This window comes from Heloderma suspectum, chromosome 2 (genome assembly GCF_057233095.1).
Source record: "Heloderma suspectum isolate Gila_16-S chromosome 2, 16-S_ref, whole genome shotgun sequence".
Taxonomy (NCBI): Eukaryota; Metazoa; Chordata; class Lepidosauria; order Squamata; family Helodermatidae; genus Heloderma; species Heloderma suspectum.
This window is the reverse complement of record NC_139459.1, coordinates 377,692,630-377,713,530: the sequence shown is the minus strand read 5'-3', so window position 1 is coordinate 377,713,530 and position 20,901 is coordinate 377,692,630. Positions and strand designations below refer to the sequence as shown.

The 20,901-nt window shown below is 48.0% G+C and overlaps 1 protein-coding gene and 1 long non-coding RNA gene across 2 annotated transcripts in view; both read left to right on the top strand.

Annotated features, from left to right (window-relative positions):
- The window catches only part of LOC146356295 (uncharacterized), an 867,031-nt gene that overhangs the window by 780,714 nt on the left and 65,416 nt on the right, over positions 1-20,901 (top strand). The gene's annotated exons all lie outside the window — the stretch shown is intronic.
- Positions 10,613-20,901, top strand: part of LOC146356296 (antigen peptide transporter 2-like) — a 29,012-nt gene continuing 18,723 nt past the window's right edge. Inside the window, exon 1 of the mRNA XM_084831875.1 lies at positions 10,613-12,806. Within this exon, the coding sequence (XP_084688001.1) occupies positions 12,212-12,806 (595 nt within the window). The 5' untranslated portion in view covers positions 10,613-12,211. The remainder of the gene's footprint in view (positions 12,807-20,901) is intronic.

Genomic DNA, 20,901 nt, shown 5'->3' with positions numbered 1-20,901 from the left:
GGCTTGTCGAAGGGGGAAATAAACCTCAAATAACCCAACAACAAGCCATGGGTTAAGGGTTGCTTCCCCCCTCCAACAAGCCATGCCGCCTGGGTTCAGATAACACAGTAAGCTGTGCCAGCGAGGGCAATTGGGCAAACCGCGCCCTGCACATGCCGGCACACCCTAAGGATTAAACAAGCCACCGTGGCTTGGCCTCAAATGGGCAATTAAGACCATTTCGCTGTACAAAAGACCTGCTCCTGGTGAAGATGAAAGTGGTTTGTTGATATGGATCAACACAGTTTCCTGAATCTTGAGCGGGGGGGGTATGGGGTTTGTCGTGGCGAGAGCCTGCACTTCAAAATTTAGAGCTGCACTACTGTGTAACTGGTATGTTGACCAAACCCCTGTCACAAAGGGGAAGTGAGCCTTCAATCTAATCCCAGCCCCAATGCTTCCCAGGCCCAGCCTTTGAAGAGGGCGAAGTATAGAAGCCTCTGCAAATGCAAAATCAGGGAGTGAAACCAAACCAGAATCCCAAACCAGAACAAACCTTTATTTTCTTTCCTGAAACGTGTTAGAAAGTCTGGTGTGACTTACAGCAGAGTTGCCTTATGTAAAGAAAGCATAGTAGCGCAGCATTTCATATTGGAGGGAATAAAGGTAGGATGAAGCTAGTTTAGAACGTTCAGATCAACTTAGGGCACGATCTAATGCATGTTTAGACAGAAAAAAGTCCTACAGCTCCCAGCATGCTCCAGCCAGCATGGAAGGCTGGGGCATGCTGGGAATTGTAGGGCTTTTTTCTGTCTAAATATGCACAGGATTGTACCCTAACTTTATTCGTGTTTTTATTACTCGACCTTGGCAGAGCTGGGGGTGGCAACGGCCGACAGGAAGCTCTGGCGTGGGCTGGTCCATGAAGTCACGAAGAGTCGGGAGCGACTGACTGAATAAACAACAACATACACATAGCCTTCTTCGACAATCTAGCACTGTTCCACTACAAGCACTCCCTAAAGCTGGCTGTGTGAGCGGAAGTGAGTGAAGGCATGAGATATGGTTACTTGCTTCCCTCAGGGAGAGAGCACTTGTTGCCTGTTGCAGAGGCAAAGACAGTGGGTCACGATTTTCATCGAGCTGTCCAGCACAACCCCAAGATCTCCTTCTTGGTCAGTCACCGCTAGCACAGATCCCATCAGCTTATATGTGAAGCTGGGATTGCTTACATTGTGTCTACCATGGCAGGGGTAACTTGGTCCTTTATTTGGTTATCTTCAACAGATATCCCTCAGATTCTACTGGGAGACAGTATTCCAAAATTGACCTCTGTGCAGATGCAGGGAGAGGTTCTTTAAATCTCTTTTGACCTTTCTGGGCTCTGGTTAGTACCATGGTGACCGGATCACTCTGAATTCACTCCAATATGTGTTAAAAGAAAAGGAGGATAAAAAGAAAAGCAACAAAAAACTTAAAAACAGGTTTAAAAAAACCTTAAAGTTAAAAAGGAATACCTTTTCCTAAGAGAGGGGATAAAAGCAATACAAACTATTGCAAACTAAGAACACAATTACAGTGACGAACCAAGACTGGATAATCACCCCAGTGGTATATCGAAGTCTGATAGACGTTTCAGCTTCCCTCACTAGCCTTGCAGCTAAGAAAGGAGCTCTTGTCAGGGCCCAGCTTCAGTGCTGCAGTGGGCCTTGTAGGTTATGGCCAGGATTTGATTAGAGGTAGCCTGGGATTCCCCTTCATGGATCACTGCCTTGTTGTGGCGAAGGGGCTTGCATAACGCAGTGAAGCCATAAGCTATGTTATGTAGGGCCACCCAAGACGGGCAGGTCATGGCTGAGAGTTCTGACAAAATGTGGTCCACTGGAGAAGGAAATGGCAACCCACTCCAGTATTCTTGCCAAGAAAACCCCATGGAACGTATCACAAGGCTAAAAGATATGACACCGGAAGGTGAGCCCCTCAGGTCGGAAGGTGTCCAATATACTACTGGGGAAAAGCAGAGGGTATTTCCAAGTAGCGCCAGAAAGAGTGAAGCGGCTGGGCCAAAGCTGAAAGGACACTCAGCTGTGGATGTGTCTGGTGCTGAAAAGAAAATCCGATGCTGTAAAGAACAATATTGTTTAGGAACCTGGAATGTCAGATCAATTAATCAAGGCAAGCTGGAGGGGGTCAAACATGAGATGGCAAGACTGAACATCGACATCTTGGGAATTAGCGAACTAAAATGGACAGGCATGGGCGAATTTAATTCAGGTGACCATTCTATCTGCTACTATGGGCAAGAATCCCTTAGAAGAAATGGAGTAGCACTCATAGTCAACAAAAGGGTGGGAAAAGCAGTACTGGGGTACAATCTCAAAAACGATACAATGATCTCAGTACGAATCCAAGGCAAACCATTCAACATTACAGTAATTCAAGTCTATGCCCCAACCACTGAGGCCGAAGAAGCAGTTGATCGGTTCTATGAAGACCTCCAACACCTTCTAGAACTAACACCAAAAAAAGATGTCCTCTTCATCATAGGGGATTGGAATGCTAAAGTAGGAAGTCGAGAAATCACCGGGATAACAGGCAAGCATGGCCTTGGTGTAAAAAATGAAGCAGGACAAAGCCTAATAGAGTTTTGTCAAGAGAACACGCTGATCATAGCAAACACTCTTTTCCAACAGCACAAGAGGCGACTCTACACATGGACATCACCAGATGGTCAATATCAAAATCAGATTATGTCCTTTGCAGCCAAAGATGGAGAAGTTCCATACAGTCAGTAAAAACAAGACCTGGAGCTGACTGTTGCTCAGATCATGAGCTGCTGCTTGCAAAATTTCGGCTTAAATTGAAGAACGTAGGGAAAGCCACTAAACCATTCAGGTATGACCTAAATCATATCCCTTATGAATATACAGTGGAGGTGAGGAATAGATTTAAGGGATTAGACCTGATAGACAAGAGTGCCTGAGGAACTATGGACGGAGGTGGAGCTTTCAGATGCTGCACTGGAGAATTTGGGATTTTGGCTTGTTCATGGAAAAGTGAGAGAACAAGGAGGTTATACTCTTTCTTTTGGCATTAAACAAATGCATATTAGGGCTTTATCACAGTAGCGATCTACCGTAGTATCAGAAATTTCCAGCTTATAATGAGCAAGTTACAATTACCTTCTCATGGTCAGACACATACACATTCTCTCAATCCCATCAGGCACCTCGCCTGAACCAAACTACTTAGAAAGCCTAGTCAGGCCTACCTTCACAGAAGGATATTTGAGTTTGGATGTCACACTGATCCCACTTAATATGCAATGATATTAACAACTGAAAAAGGCCGTGCCGCACTGAATTAGGCTATCTGTAACTGACCTCAGATTCTCATCCTTCACACACAAAGCAGGTGTGGAGAAAATTCATGTTCAGACGCTGGCATCAAAGACAAATTAAGCTATAGAAAATGTTAATTCACCCACAGGTAGGGAGTTTAAATTCCCCTTGATTTCATTTTCCAGAGGGATCAATGTATTGGTCTGTTGCAGCAAAAGCAACCTAAGGTTGGATTCTGACCCTGGGTGCTTCCAGATGGAGGGCTCCTGGCACTACCAAAACATTGTGCATCTACTACATCTTTTCCTCCATCTCAGATTGGTTTTCTGGCAAGAAAAAAGACAGAAGAAATGGTGGGATAACATGGAAGGGTTACAAAGGAAGATGTTGCCATCTGGACTCCCCCATTACTTCATGTGTTTGAGGCAGGAAGATTGTAGAATAAAGCATTATGTGGAAGCACCTTTACTAATACATAAAGTAGACCCACTGATATCAATGGGACAAAAGTTATTAACTTAATTCACATTGATTAGTATCCAGTGTTACTATGTAGACTAGACCAATTTAAATGAATGGGACTTAAGTCTCTTGCATTTCAGTGGATCTACTCTACATAGGATTAACATTGGATACCAGCCATTGACTTCAATAGGTCTACTCTAAATATGACTAGGTCTGTATCAAAACCAAAGTATTGTGGCAACTTCAAAACACTGGGTGCTTCCTCAAGTGGCTTTTATTATACAATAAACAAGCCTCATTAACCAAACTTTAGAGAGGATCCAGATGACATTGTCACCCATATTTGCACACCAGTTATCCCATCTTTTTTCTAAACAGAAAAAAATTAAACAGGAAAAGAGGAAATAGCCTTTGGAATGGTAGCGTCAGGAGCCCTTCATCCAGAAGCACACACAAATTTATGGTGACATAAGCTTACATGCGCTGGAGTTCATTTCATCAGATGCATTACATGCTTTCCTCAATTGCAAGGTATATATTATATGCATGACTTAGAGGAAAGATCAAAAATTGTAAACAGTTGGGCCACATGAAAAGGAAAAGTAAATAGTACAAGCTGTGATAATTCAATCAAGTGACTATTCACAACAGCAGTAATTACAGATAATTACACTATCATCTTAACAATGCAAAAATAGGCTGTGTGGGTCAGGAAATCATTGTCCTTATTCATGCAGAAATGGTTAAAATCAGGTTGAGAAGCTACTATTCAGTGGTTTTCTGCTGGTCTGTTTGAAATGCCTTCAGTGGAGAATGGCAACTGTGAGGTCAGTTTCAGTTGGAGAATAAAGCAACATCTCATGTTGAAATCAACAACACTTACAGCCAGGGGTGTTGCTAGGTTCCAGGGCATAGGCTCATAACACAAATTGCGCTCGTCTGAGTCTAAGCGCACCTCTAATATGAGTACGTGTGCATGGTGTGCTTATGTGTGTGTACAGATTACATACATACATAAGAATTGTGCACTGACACCCCCCGACCCCCAATCGACTCAAACCCCGATTCAGCATTTTGGAAAACATCCTGCTTCTGCTCAAGCCAATTTGTAGTCAGTCCACTTCAGCTCAGCACCAAACCTGAGTCAAGGTTTGGAAAAATGAGTCTTTATGCTTCCTGTTGACTACCATGGGAAATTAGGAAAAAAACATAACTTTTCTCTTGGTCTGAACTGGATGTTAACTTCAGACATGGTAGCCCCCTAGAAGGGGATTACACCTGCCCAATGTCAGAAAAATAGGTCAAAGGTTTATATTTTGATTTTCTTTTAAAGGGAACTGCCAATACCATTTTAATTCCTTGGAAGAATTGGATAAAAATTTCAAGATTCATTGCCCCATCAGACGAGATCATGTCTCCCAAATTTCAGAATGATAGCCACAGGGGGTTTTGTGCAAGGGTAGCCTTGACATTTTGAGGTCTCCAAAAGAGGACATACTTATCTCCCTATGTTCCTTGTGGACCATTGTTCTGAAAATTATAGACAGCCTAGAGGTGTCCCTAAGTAAGAAACCAGCAAAGTTTCAGAAGGATGGGTGCAGCAGTTCATGTGGAAGGGGAGGTCTCCAATTTGGGAGAGGGAGTGATTTGCTTTACCTTCCCTTCACACACACCCCAATCATTTTTGGGTAAATTTGCATGAAAATGCACAGGTAATTAGAGTATCGCCCAGGCAAGAAACCTGCAAAGTTCCTGAAGGATATACATGCATGCAAATTTAGAATTATTAGAATTTATTTACATTTCACCAATGTCAGCAGCAGGGCAACATGGGTGGGAAGATGGTATTGCACTTATGTCCGGCTTGTGGGTTTCCCATGGGCACCTGGTTGGCCACTGTGTGAACAGAATGCTGGACTGGATGGACCTTGGTCTGATGCAGCACAGCTCTTATGTTCTTAAATATGGAGTGCCCCTAAGCATGTGCAGAATGCTTTTCTTTTACCACCAAGCACTTACATTCTCCCCCTACCAGTTCTATTCCCCTCCATGCAACCATTCCTCCTTATCCTACCATCCACCAGAAACTCTTCATCAAAACAGATCTCTTGTTTTGAGCAACTCTCCTCTACCTCTTCCTTGTTATTCACAAGCTCTCATTTTATCTCCCTCCCCATAACTTCCCTTGTGCCAAGACTTCACCAGAATTCAGCCAATGAGTCTGTTTTCAAAACTAGGGCTAAGTTATGGAGAAACTCTGAGCATGTACTAAGTGCCTTTCCCTCACCACTGAAGCCAGAGTTCATGCAAAATGAAAAAACCCACCAGTGACAAAACACGCATAGGACTGAGCTGAAAGGGTAGTCAATTCATTAGACGGAATTGGGTAGGCACTGTATTAAGCCTGCAGTACCATGTTCACCACTCAGGACTTATTTCTGAGTAAATCGAACATCAGGCTGCAAATCTCCCTGCAAAAGTAACTTGTGCTGGAATCCTACACACAGTTTCCTGAGGGTAAGTTTCATTAAACATAATGGGGCTTCTCAGTAGGCATACATAGGATTGCATAAATGAGCAGTATTTATCTCCCTTCCACTTAAAAAACAAACCAAAAACTCCTATTTTTTAATTAAAGTTTTCTGTTCATAGGAACACAGCAAGCTGCCTTATACTGAGTCAGATCCTGGGTCCATCTAGCCCAGTACTGTCAACACTGACTGGCCAGGGTTTCAGGCAGGATTCTTTCCTAGCCCTGCCTGGAGATGCTGGGGATTGAACCTGGGACCCTCTGCATGCCAAGCATGTGCTCTACCACTGACCTACAGCCCTTCCTATTGCTGGATAAGGGCAACTGACAGACAAAACAGCCCCGGATTTGTTTCACTGCAACCATGTGAACCCACTTTTCTCAAAGACTTGAGTGAAGAGGAGAAAAACCAGCCCTCTTGTCTGCTTGTATGAAGTCAAATACAGTTCAGAACTTCTTTTGCCCACCAAAGAGCATTCTCTTTAAGAATTCCCCAAGATATGCTCTGGGTGGGATAAAGAAGAGAAAGAAAGAATAGGGGAGGGAAAAAGAAAAGAAAAATGGCGATTGGAAATGCAGGGGTGTGGTAGAGAGACTTCCCTAAGCCAAGTGACTTCAGAGGAATTTAGGAGGCTGTGGAGGGTTTGTAAGGATTGCACATACTTAAATTAACTTCATGAGGTGAGTGGTTGAGGGCTTTTTCTAGCTTTTTTAAAGCTGTACAATCTATTTAAAAGGCCCTGCAGGTCTCCTTTTGGAATAAGTTGAGTCTTACAGCTATTTAGGAGATATTAAAGTGGAAGGGAAGAAAGAAGTTTGTGGAGGCTGATTGATGTATTGAAGCTACTAAACTTCTGTAGAAGTCAAAGGTTTCTATTTGGGGCAGTAAAATCATATGCTATGTGAAATACCAGTATTTCATGTGGAACCCTTTCTTCCCTTCCTTCTCCCTCTTCAAAATTTCATTGCAAGCAAGCTCCCAACAGTGGGCATGTAAGAGAAGAAAAATAGGGGGAGAGGGAAAAAACAAATGAGCAGACTGTGGAAGGAAAGGTGGTGGTCTCCTCTCTAGTTTAAAAAAGTAGAGCTCCCCCCCGCTTTTTTTAGACCCCGCAGAGCAGGGTGGAGGGCAGGTGTGGTTAAAAAAAGGGTCTGAGTGGGAAGGTTTATACCTCCCCTACCCGCATGCAGTGGTCCTGATCCGGATGAGGCCACTGTGCATTTACACTACAGTAACATGGCAAGGATGAGATCAGCTGCCTTCATTTTAGTCCAGAGTGGGTGAATGAGTAACTGGCCTGAGTGCTTGTGTGTATGTATAATATATAAGGTTTATAAATTAATACTGAAATCCTATCCACGTCTATTCAGAAGTCCTATTGTTTTCAACTGAGCTTTTGCCCAGGTAAGTGCATAGGATTGTAGCACAAATATTCAGACCCACCCCAGTAGGAATTTTGACTTTGGTGGGGAGGGGATTTTAAACTTTTTTCTTTATTTTTGCTGATTTTTTTTTTTAATCTTCTTTGGGGTTTCGGCTCTTCTTTGGTTTGTTTTTTAAGCCTTGCTAAGGCACTTCAGTTCTCATATATGTATACAGCCCCTCACGGGTTTTTCTTATGCCTTGGGATTTGAGTTCTGTGGAATCTGAGTTCTTTGCAGACTAATGTGGGTTCAAAGAACTGTTTTAATGCTTCTGTTTGTGTCACAGATGCCTCCCCCTCCCTAGCCTTCTGAATGGGTCTCCTGAGGCAGGGAGTTCCACAGCCAGGGCCACAGGTTTCCATAGAGGGGTTTTAGGATAGAACATTCTGACAATGCAACCACTGAGGCAGTCAAGAAATCAGCAGGTGGGAAGGCAGAGGAAGAGCCTTGAGGGCTGGCTGAAGATCAAAGGATTTTTGTCACTTAGCTCCAGAGAGGCTGGCAGGGAGGAGGGCAAGCAAAAAGGAAATACAGGTAGAGGGGCAAGAGAAGAGGAAATCTCCCCAAACCCTGTGACCCTCCCGGATGCTACAATGAGACTTACCTCTGAGTAGACATGCTTAGGAATGCACTCTGAGTCACAGGCCTAAAATGGTAATCTTGGGATTTCTTTCTACTTTCTTTTCTAATTGGAAAAGAATATTATCAGATGTATGACTGATAATATTCAATATCCCCTTCCCATTTCCTTATCTTCATCTGAAATGGCAGTGGGATAATGTATATACACTGTGGGCCTGGGCCATGGAGGTACTACCCTACCACTTCTCGTTCTCTGAAAAACACACCGCTATCTGCCTGCAACCTCAGTATGTTGCACATCATTGGCAGATGCAACACAGCAAGACACCACACCTATCCTTCAGCCCCCCGCCCAGCAACTCGAACCCCAGGCTAGGGAGGGCGAACTCAACCCTGTCCACACTGCGCACCACTCGCCGGACCCTCACCAGCCACCCGAACCTGTTCATTGCATGGCTAGTTACCAGGCGGTCTGTGGGTGCCTGGTGAGTGGGCACCCAATCCCTTGCCAAGCTGCCATTTTGCACAGAAATGATGGCTCAGCCTTTTTTGTAAATCCCCGTTTACGGAAATGGTGGCCGTAAAGTGGCCATTTCCCACATTTTGTGTAAATGCCCACTTTACGGACACCATTTTCGTAAATGGGAATTCACAAAAAAGGCCGCACTGTCATTCTTACACAAAATGGCAGCTCGGTGGACCAGTGTCCAGGGGCCAAGCTGGTGAGACGTTGCAGGGCCTCAAGCCCCAACCAGACGGCCATGACATCCCTACCCCAGGCAGCTTCAGCTGTTAGTCCCACAGCAATCTCAAACAGGAACTGACTGAATGATTTCTGGGAACTGTATGTGCGATGCACTTTGGGCAGCTTCAAGTGGCAGGCCCAAGAGGCCAGGGTGTCATCAGTGGCTTGGAAAATCTACCAGAACATTCATCTCCAAAGCACCAAAAAGCCAAACTAAAAACAGTTGAATGGTTGGAGTGGGAAGAGTCTGAGACCCCCAAGAGAGTTGGCTCCAATTGCATTCACCCTGCACGGTTGTAGTCTTCCGATCTCTTTCGTGTCTCCTCCTCAGCTTGGCTTCATTTCATGCACCCAGCTTTAGGGGATGCTCGTTGTTAAACAATGTCAGATAGCCTTCTCTAACAATGGCACAAAAACACGAATAAAGTAATTTGATTTGAACTTCTAAACTGTTTACTGCCTCCAATAATGCTGCATCGCCACGCCCTCTCTGTAGAAGGCAACTCTGGTGTAAGTCACACCTGACTTTCCAACACTGAAGTGGGATGGAAAGCGGGCTGGGGCCGGGTCCAGATGGCCTTGCGGGAAAATCTACCTCCCCTCTGCTGTTGTTGCTGAGTCGTGTCCACCCCTTCGTGACCCCACGGACCACAGCACGCCAGGCCTTCCTGTCCTCCGCCCTCTCCCGGGGCGTGCTCAAGCCCATATTCATTGCACCGGTGATGCCACCTAGCCTCTCATCCCCTGCAGTCCCCTTCCCCTTGGATTTGCAGAGACCCCCCCCGCCCCGTGTTACGGCGACTGCAAACTCTGCCCCCCCCCGTCAAATGGAGCAGTGCAGCCCCCGAGAGCCTCAGCAGGGCACACCCGCAGCAGGGCAGCGGCGCGGCCCCCGGGCACCGCCCCGCCCCGCCCCTCCCGCCGCCGGCGCTCGGGGCCCCTCCAGCCAAGCCCGGCAGAGGCAGCCGAAGCGAGAGCCGGGCTGGCCGAGGAGAAACTATTCCGCCAGCTGGGGGCGTAAGCTCGGACACAGCGTTCGTCGGGGGGGGGGCTCGTGCCGCTGCCTGCGCCCCCGGGCAAGAGGAGGGGAAGCTGGCCCGCGCGGCTCCGCACCGGGGCCCGCCGAGACCGGAGGGCAGAGGGAGGGCGCGGAGGGGGCGCGCAGAGCCGGGGGGCCGCGGGCCTCACGACGGGACGGGGCCCTCCTGGTGTGGGAGGGGGCGGCTCCGCCCTGCACGCCGCACGGCTGCGCCCCTCCGCCGCCTGCCCAGCGCCCGGGCCTCGGGCGGCGTTCAGCGAAGTACGAGCCGAGCAGCGGCCCTCGGCGCGCGTTCGCCGGCAAGAAAGCGGCCGGATGCCCGGGCGTCCCTGGGAGAGCGCGCGCCCCGTCCGCGGCCGCAGGAGGGACTGCAGACGCGGAGCCCCTCGGCGAAAGCGAAAGCCGGCGGCTCGGGACCCTCCGTCGGCAGCGGCAGACGCGGGTCCTCTCCCGGGGCGTCCGGGCTGCGGGTAGGACGGGAGCCGCCGCGTGCGAGGGGAGGAAACGCGAGGGACGGGGCGGGAGGGTCCGGCGGGGGTCGCTGGGGAGGGCTGCTCGCTCGGTGGCATGCCGCCTCCCCCGGGACAGGGCAGCAAGAGCGGGGCGGGACGCGGGGACTGGCGGCGTTTCCCCAGCAGGCACCTCCGGGGGCTTCGGGAAGGACTCGCGCCTGAAAGAAGCACACCCCGTTGCGCCGGTTGAAATAGCTCGGAGTTGCATCTTCCCGTGGATGCACCGAAAGGACGGGGGCAAAGCTAGACAGTCTGGCTTTTCGCTCCCTTTAAGCCCCGTTAATTAGTTCTGGGTATGAAAAGGAGGCTGCGAGTGAAAATTAAGTTCCTAAAAGGAAGCGGTACACTTCAGGAGGGGAGCCACGCGCAGTAGAAGTCAGTCCTGTTGCGTTCAGTGGCCATGCTGGTTGCGGGTGGTGGGAGTTGCAGCCCGACGCGTCTCGGGTTGACTTCGGCGGGTCTTCCTTCGCAATGGCCATGCATGCGAGTGAGGTGCGTACCACGTCTGGGTTAGAGATGGGGGGGGGGGGCAGAGGGAGCACGACCTGCCCAAAGCCGCCGCCAGAGGGAGCTTGTGGCAGAATAACTGGAGCCGGGTCTCCATAGCGACGCATGCGAGGTGCTTTCGTGTTCAATGCGGATTTTCATGGAATCAGGTGTGGAACGTCAGGGGCACACAAAGCAAAAAATGTGGAGTAAACCCCGCTTTTCACAGGTCAAACTGCACTTTAATCCGCCTTACTTTGCGGCTGAGTGGGCGGAGTCCCGCTAGTAGAAGTGCAGGTCATCAGCCCCATAGTGGTGACCCAGCGCAATTCCGTGATCGGGGAGGCTTGTCCCAAGCCCTACCCATGCTCCCCGGCTGTGCCGGCTGCCCTCTCTCCCTCCTTTCCGTGTATTCCTTAGTTGTAAGTGTATCGCCCGACTGCAAAATAGCGACTGGCTGCCCTTTCTCCTTCCCCTATTCTTTATTGTGCACTACCTACGCTGGCTGCTCTGGCTGCTCCACTATTGTGAACGAAACAGGGCTACTGATATCTGAATGGGAAAAGGAGGCCACTTATTGTGAAAGCAGCCCTACTGCAAATGGGGGAAAAGAGGGAAATGGGGGGGGAGGGGTGGCCCCACCCCTTGAGCACATCACTGCCAGGTCACAGCCATGTCCGAGAGACGCACCCAGTATTTAATGTGGAGGGACGGGGCACACTGCAGGCGAACCGCCTGGGAGCCGCTTTAAGAAAAAAATACGGAGTAAAAGGACTTTCCGAGAATGTGGCTTTCCAAGAGGGATGCAGCTGGTTGGCTGTGGAACGGCCACGACGTCATGTGTCCCTAAAAGCTTTAAGCCACAGCAGCATTGGAGAACATCTCCGATGTAGACAGGCCCTGGTACAGGGAGTACCAGTATTTCAACTAACTGGACACCCCCGGTCCAGACACTGATCTCTGCTGGCTCTAAAGAAAGTGCTCCTTCAGTGGACATTGGGGGAGGGCAAAAGAATTGTGCCTGGCAGGCCTCCCTTTAGGCCTGCTACAGACCGGGGTTTGGAAGCTACAGACTCACTTTGGGAAGGGGGCGTTTAGCTTTAAAGGATGGCAACGCAAATGTGTGTTAGACTAGTGGCCTTTTTCCCCCTTTGGGCCCCCTCCCCACATGTAACAAATAACCCCACCCCTCCTCTCTCCACAGTCCCTGCCACCATGATGCTGCCCCCTGTCCTTTTGCAGGCTGCCCCCCTGCTCCTGTGCGATGCAGTCCTGCTGTCCTTGCTAGATGTGGGGCGGCCCTCCCTGACTCCTCTGGGGGTCCCAGGCGCTTGGCTGGAGGCAGCTCTGCGCCTGCTGGTTCTCTGGGGGGCCCGGGGGCTGCTCTGTCTGGGTTGGCCCTGCCGGATCTGCCCTGCAGCCCTGGCCACCGTGAGTCTGCTGTCCCCCTTCTACCTCACAGTGGGGCACTGGTTTGGAGATCCCCCTCTCCTGCTCTCTTCCGCCCCTCGGTCCTGGCTGCTGCTGGGCTATGGGGCAGTGGGTCTGGCCCTCTTCCTCTGGGAGGTCCTGAGGCAAGGGGGCAGCAGGGAGGGCTCCAGAGGAGAAGACAAGGCCACCCTGCGGAAGCTGACCAGGCTGACTTGCCCAGACCTGCCATACCTTGCTGGGGGCTTCGTGTTCCTCACCATGGCTGTGATAGGTTAGTAGAACCTGTGTGTGTGTGTTGTGTGTAATAGATGCTCTCTGGAAGTGATGTCTTCGCCGCCCCCCCCCCCCGATGAAAAACAGTGTGTTTGGAAAATACGGACTACTTCAAATTAATCCAGACAAACTAGATTTCCTTTGATTTCTGCTCTTCAGTTGTTATTATTAACCGCCCTGTGTTTTGCATTTGCTCATTCGCTGCAGTGTGAAACGTTCAGACCATTCAAAGAGTTGATTCAACCCAGCAGTGTTTTAAAAACGTGGGATGTGCTGTGGATTCTTCCTGAGCAAGCCAGGTGCCTCTCATAGGACATCTTTACCTGACCACAATTCAGGCCTGGGGGTGATCCTCAGACAGGACTTCCTGTCTACACGAACCTGGGATTCCAGGGGTGCGTCAGCTGTTCACCCCCCTCCTGTCTCTAGGAGCCCCATCTGCATTCTGACATGTCTGCATGCAGCACCTGCTCAAGCCCACCAAATGTGCAGGCAGCATGCCCAGCACAAGCCTCAGTGGCGAGGCTGAGTGGTGCGGCCAGCACAAGCTGCAGTCCGGCTGTATGGTGGTGAAGGAGTTTGAACTGAGAGAAAGTTTAAGCCCCTTTCCAAAAAGATCAAAAACTTCCCTTCAATATATGACTACTTCAGAATCCTGTATCAATTCCTAGTCAGGCCTTTGCGGCAGGAGAAGCCCTGCTCCTTCCTAGCCAAGGTGGGCAAGTCACGCAAGCAGTGGTGGCCGGGACTCCAGCCATTCTCAGGGTCACACATCCTTGGCAAGGGCTGCCTGGATCTCTGCATGCTCTCCTGGCCCCTCCCTGCCTTCTCCCCCTCCAGAAATCTTTCTTTCTTTTTATTAGGAAGATATTTATTATTTTTATTATTATTATTAGGAACATATGTATAAATGTGCTAACTAAGCAATAAGCGGGTTTTCTTTACATGCTTGCTTTAGCCTGTGTGACATTCACTCCTCCAACTGTTACGGATTTGGCATCTGGCCCCATCACTTCCTGGCATATGGAAGGGGAAGAAATGGAAGCAGTGACAGATTTTACTTTCTTGGGCTCCAAGATCACCGCAGACGGTGACTGTAGCCCTGAAATTCAAAGACGCTTGCTCCTTGGGAGGAAAGCTATGGCAAACCTAGACAGCATAGTAAGAAGCAGAGACATCACCTTGCCGACAAAGGTCCGTCTAATCAAAGCTGTGGTTTTCCCAGTAGTAATGTATGGCTGTGAGAGCTGGACTCTAAGGAAGGCTGAGCGCCGAAGAATGGATGCTTTCGAACTGCGGTGCTGGAGAAGACTCTTACGAGTCCCCTGGACTGCAAGGAGGTCAAATCAGTCCATCCTAAAGGAAATCAACCCTGAGTGCTCCTTGGAAGGACAGATACTGAAGCTGAAGCTCCAATATTTTGGCCACCTAATGCAAAGAGAAAACTCCCTGGAAAAGACCCTGATGCTGGGAAAGACTGAAGGCAAAAGGAGAAGGGGACAGCAGAGGATGAGATGGCTAGATAGCATCACGGATGCAATGAATATGAACTTGAGCACGCTCCGGGAGAGAGCGCAGGACAGGAAGGCCTGGCGTGCTATGGTCCATGGGGTCACGAAGAGTCGGACACGACTGAACGACTGAACAACAACAACAACAACAAGCATTATCAGTCTGTAGTTCCAGTATGTAGGAAGCCATTGGCTGCCAGTTAACTACCTATAGGTGATTAATACACTTCAAAGTGTACACCAAAAAATGTTTTAGGTGGATTCAATTTTGGTTTTGTACTAGCAAGTGTTGCAGAACCCAGAGTCAGAGAGACCACGGAGTGAAGGAAAAAGAGTTTCTTTATTTAACGCGCGGGCTCAAGGCTGGAATCACTTCCAAAGAGCCAGAAGCCCCGATTTACATCAGCACATTGTTTTTATAGATATTGTGACACATAGGAAACGGCTCCTCCTCTCCCTCCCATGTGGGGTTGGAGTCCTCAACATTTCTTCTCCTAGCACCATTGTTTATAATACAAGAAATGGGTTATAGGGTAGCCATGATAAGCAGAGAACAGAAGAGAACATGGTATGCAATAAGCAAAGAACAGGAACATGATATGCAATTTGACTTAACCTTAGCCTTGCTGACAAGATAAGAAATTCCTGTGTCTCGTCAGCTTACAAACATATATTTCAGAGAGCAAGAGCTAGCAAGAACATGAAGCATGAGACTGCATGAGGCTACTTAGTCTGACCCCCGATATGGCTGCTACATTCCCCCTTTAAATGCATAATTTCATTACAATTATAGCATTTCATTACACAAATAGACATTCTGGTTTGCGAAGCATAACACAGGACTGTTACAGCAACTCTCTTACTTAATATCTTGTTGAGCTATTGGAGCGTAGAGGGTGGCAGTTTTACTAGCCGAGACATAAAACAGATTGGTTAAACAGCGCATAAGACAAGGAATGCAAAGGCATAACAGTATCTCCATGAACAACACTGGTAGAATTAGGATGAACAATGCTTTAAGCCAGCTAAGATCTGGAAGCCAAGGGTTAACCAATTTAGCCAATTGTTTTCTTATTGTTATGTTAGCCACTATATGGTGCAGATTGTTGATCTGTTCATCTACCGAATTATTATTATTAGTCAAATTAAATGATGGAGGAGAAAAAGATTTTAAAAAATCTGTTTGCAGGTATATCTCTTGGCAAACAAAAATGTTTTACTCCAGTGATGTTAGCCAGGTGAAGCCAGTAATTATCAGCGAATCGTTGGGACAAACCTCCCCCTCCAGGGGCAGACCCCCCTTTTTCGCACCTTATTATGGAAACAGAATGCAACGCTACTAACACTACAACACGCATGTTTGATCTTCTTTGGGATCTGACCGTACGCTGGGCAGCTATTCACCTGGCAAGCTGCAGTAGGGTCTAGTCCCCTTCAATTTTCTCCAGTTGCAGGTCTGACCGTACGCAGGGTGGACAGTCTCCCGGTGTGCCCACCGTAAGGTCTAGCCTGAGTCTTCTTGCTGGTTTTTTCAGAATAATTTTTAAAGGATTTTCAGCTACAGTCCACTTTCCTTTTTGCTTTCTTTTTCTTTGCTGATCTGCCTGTATTGCAGATCATGTTTCAACCTTTTTACATAAAACTTTCTGCTCCATGCACCAGCCTTGTCTCTTTATTTGTCTTTTTCAAGTTAAACTCACTAGTCCCAGTGACACACATTTGGGATAGGCTCTTTTTCTCTTTCTAGTTACATTATCTTCATCTTAAAGAACTATTACATTATTGTGGCTACTTTACCCCAGGTAATAAGCTCCAAGCACAATCAGCTGCTTTTAATTCACCCTGGGGGTAACTATGGCCACGCTTCTTCTCCAGAAATGTTCTTTCTCTTTGCCTCTTGCCTCCTCTTTCTTCTTCTTCTTTTTTTTCCCCCCCTTCTCTATCTGTCTTCCACTTTCTCTATTTCTCTGTCTTTTCTGCTTGCCTCTGTCTTGTCTTTGTCTTTTCTTCTTGTCAACCATTGGAAACCACACTCAATATCATTTGGAGTTGCAACTAACACTAATCTGCAAATATCACATATTTTATGATATTTAAGAAATCATAAAATATACACAACAAACTTTTTCTGCAATTTAACACAATGAATGGAAAACACTTCAGGAGCGAGACTCATTGAGCACAATGGGTGTTACTGCCGAGTAGACACACATATGCTTGTGCTGGGAAAGGGGGGGAGAACACCAAGATGGAAACTAGCTCCCATTTTAACCCAGAGGACCTCATTGACCACAAGGGGAGTTACTTCTGAGGAGACAGTAATGGGTTTGTTTGGGAAAGGGCGCGAAACCAGCCTCCATTTTAACACACAGGATCTCTATTTGGAAGCTGTGAAGAAGTTACGTCCTAAGGCAATGGACCAAAGCCTCGTGAATGTGCTTAATATTGGGCTTAAAAGTATTTCATTTCAGTTGAGGGGGAATCTCTGTAAGTTCTGATGTAGGCCTTCAAAGGCAAGCCTCATTCAGCACAATGGGAGTTATTTCTGGGGAGACACTAATGGGTTTGTTGTGGGAAAGAGAGTAGTACACACAAAGACGGAATCCAGCCCCCATTGTAACCCGCAGGGTAGCTATAACGAAGCTGCTAATTACTTTCGTCCTACAATTACTTTCATCCTACGGGGATTCCTCAGAGCCTAGCCTCGCTTGGTGGCTTAAACACATTTAAGGAATTGGGCTTTAATGTGTGCCATTTCAATTGAGGGGGAATCTCAGCCTCATCCACCACAATGGGAGTTACTTCTGAGGAGACACTAATGGATTTGTTGTGGGAAAGAGACTGAAACCAGCCCCCATTTTAATGCAGAGGATCTCTATATGGAAGCTGTGTGAATGCGTTACATCCTAAGGCAGACCTCAATCACATTTAAGGAATTGAGGGCTTTGATATGTGCGGTGTTAATTGAGGGGCTTCTCTGTCATTTCTGTGGTCATTGAGAGGGCAAGCCTCATTCAGCACAATGGGAGAAAATACCCTTTGACTGGGGTCATGGGCCGTGTTCTAGTGCTTATTTTCAATGATGTTTTAAAAGTTGGTCCCTCGGCATCCTGCTCCAAAACGGCAATGAAACTTCCGGAAAACAGGGAGGGAAATGGTTGGGTCACCGAGGTCAGAGCGACACACCCACGAAGGCTGGACTACACACCCCATGGGCAGGACTATGATACTGGACCCAGTGCGATTGTGGAAACAGGTCAGTAACGGAGCCACGGTAAGCTGGAAAAGTCAGAATATAAGCAGTCTCAGAAGAAGTGGTTTTTCAGCGATAAAATGTGGTACTGGGGCTGAATGGCCATGACATCATGGAAACACAGACCTCACCGCGCAGCCAGGTTGGAGTAAATCACTGGTGCAAACACAGGCCCGGTCTCGCCCATCCCTCCCTTAATTGTCTCTTCCAGTATGGACATTTTAGACTGTTACCTCCTCGGAGCTCCTCGTAGTATTGGAATAAGCTTGCTTGGGGTTGTTGAATCTTCCATTCAAGTTCTTAGTCAAAGTTGATAACATAATCAAGAGATGAGGTGGGTTTGGGCTTAGCTATTCTGGGAGTAACTGAACAGGTCTGCTGTGTCATCTGGCTTATCTGGACTCATTTTTTGATCAAGTAACCTCCCTTGTGGACTGTGGGAATGCTGTAGACACAATATACCTCGACTTCAGCAAAGCTTTCGACAAAGTGCCCCATGATATCCTGATGCGCAAACTAGCTCAAAGTGGGCTAGATGAAACAACGATCCGGTGGATCCACAGTTGGCTACAGAATCGGACTCAAAGAGTGCTTACCAATGGGACTTTCTCAAACTGGGGAGAGGTAACGAGCAGGGTACCGCAGGGCTCAGTCCTGGGCCCAGTGCTCTTCAACATTTTTATTAATGACTTGGAGGAGGAGGTGCAGGGAATGCTGATCAGATCGGCAGATGACACAAAATTGGGCGGGATAGCTAATCCTTTGGAAGACAGAAACAGAATTCAAAGTGATCTTGATAGACTGGAGTGCTGGGCAGAAAACAACAGAATGACATTTAATAGGGGAAAATGCCAAGTTCTGCACCTCGGAAAAAGAAACCAAATGCACAGTTACAAGATGGGGGATATGTGGCTCAACAACACTACAAGCGAGAAGGATCTGGGAATTGTTGTCGATCACCAGCTGAATATGAGCCAACAATGTGATGTGGCTGCAAAACAGGCAAATGCTCTTTTGGGCTGCATTAATAGAAGTATAGCTTCCAAATCCCGGGAAGTACTAGATCTCCTCTACTCAGCAGTGGTTAGGCCTCATCTGGAGTACTGTGTCCTGTTCTGGGCACCGCACTTCAAGAAGGATGCAGACAAACTGGAGAGGGTTCAGAGGAAGGCAACAAAGATGATCAGGGGACTGGAAACAAAGCCCTATGAAGAGAGACTGAAAGAACTGGGCATGTTTAGCCTTGAGAAGAGAAGGCTGAGGGGCGATATGACAGCGCTCTTCAAGTACTTGAAAGGTTGTCCCAGAGTGGAAGGCCAGGATCTCTTCTCAATCATCCCAGAGTGCAGGACACGGAAGAATGGGCTCAAGTGACAGGAAGCCAGATTCCGGCTGAACATCAGGAAAACCTTCCTGACTGTTAGAGCAATATGACAGTGGAACCAATGACCCAGGGAGGTGGTGGGCTCTCCCACACCAGAGGCGTTCAAGACGAGGCTGGACAGCCATCTGTTGGGGATGCTCTGGCTTGGATTCCTGCATTGAGCAGGGGGTTGGACTCGATGGCCTTGTAGTCCCCTTCCAACCCTACTATTCTATGATTTTATGATCTTCACCTGCTCTGAGATCCCAACTTTGCAACTGCTTTACACAAATATTTAAGCAATCCTTGGGTGAGAACCCAGGGCCAGGTTCAGTGTCGAGGTGTGATTCTCCTTTTATACTCTCTTCTGGCTCAACCCCCCACCCAGAAAAACCTGGACCCCAATTTAAATCTCTCTCATGCACGTGCGCGCGTGCACACACACACACACACACAATGGCCAGTGCTTTGTGACCTGCGGAGGCTTCCAGTCCATTTCCAGGCCCAATTAACTTTCAAAGCTCTAAAGGGCTTGGCGCCAGGTCACCTGAAGGACTGTCTCCTCCCATATATACCTGCCTAGACTGTAAGATTGTCTTCAGTGGGTGCCCTTGCCAAACGAAGTGAGGCAAATGGCTATTAAGGAGAGGGCCTTTTCCGTTGTGGCACCCCGGTTGTGGAATGAGCTTCCCAGAGAATGCCCTCCTCATTGTGGGCTTTTTAGCACCTTATTCTCCCAGGCATTTTAGTCCTTCAGGTTTTGTTGTTTTAAAATCTGTTATTTTATTTTTAGATCTTTACACTGCTGCTGGTTTTTTACTTTGGCTTTACACAGCAGTGGTAAACTTTAAAACTTGTTAAACATTTAAAAGTTTTATATTAAGTTTTATTTGCTGTATTTTATGGTTTTAATTGTTGCGAATTGCCCAGAGAGGTTTGGCTAATGGGCGTTATATAAATGTAATAAATAAATAAATATGGCCAAACTGCAGGATTTATTCAAATTAACAAGCAGAAGCAGCTACAGCAATAACACATAATAGTAGATATTGCCACATTCAGACAATTCCCATTCGCTCCCAAGGTCTAGATGTGCCAGTGAAAGTCTATGTTCTTAACCCAGTCTGATGGTTGGTGTCTCTCACTCGCTCCGCCAAGATGCAAAAAATAGAGCATGTTGCAAAGCATGATTCTAGCTGCTAGGATAGCTCAAAGCCCCTCTTCTTGCTGGAACAGAGTCTTGGGTTTCAGAGCATGTGCAGAGTTGCTTGCAGAAAGGTTGATCTGAGAGAGAACTAGGGTGCAATCCTATCCATATGGTCGGCAGCCCCCGAACTCGGAAATGGCGAGTATCCAGTGCAGGGTGGGAGGACAGCGGCGGCTCCATGCTAGACAGGCTATTGCATTTCTGCTAGACAGGCTATTTCGCCCATCTAGCAGAGGCGCCTTGGAGGGAGAGGAGGAAGCCGGGACGGCCATAGGAAAAAGCATAAGGCAGCCGCCTCAGTCTCCTCCCCTCCCTGCCCCCGGGAATGCCCCCTTTTCCCCATCTCCACGCTCCATTTTCCAAGCGCGAAGAGGTAGCAAGTGCTGTTCTCTCTGCACGGCTACGAGGGGGCAGGGGTGGGGAGGGGAGGGGGCTTTCCTTGTTCCAAGCTTGGAGCCCTGTCTCCAAGCTCTGAGCCAGGAATCCAAACAATCCAATGCCCCCCCACCCAGAAACTGTCAGGGGGGGCATAGGATTGCTCTCTAAGTCTCTTAGAGTGCACCTTGGGTCACCTGGTTCGCATGGGTTCCAAAGTCGAACAAGCACAAACAGTGTGCCTCACGTATTATGGGATTTGGGGACCAGTGGAAGCCAACTTGTCTAATGAGACTGACTGTAGTCTGACCCAATGGGGAAATAAGCTCAGTCTCTGATGTAATTGTTCAAAGCAGCCAATCAAAAATTTCTTTAAAAGATGGT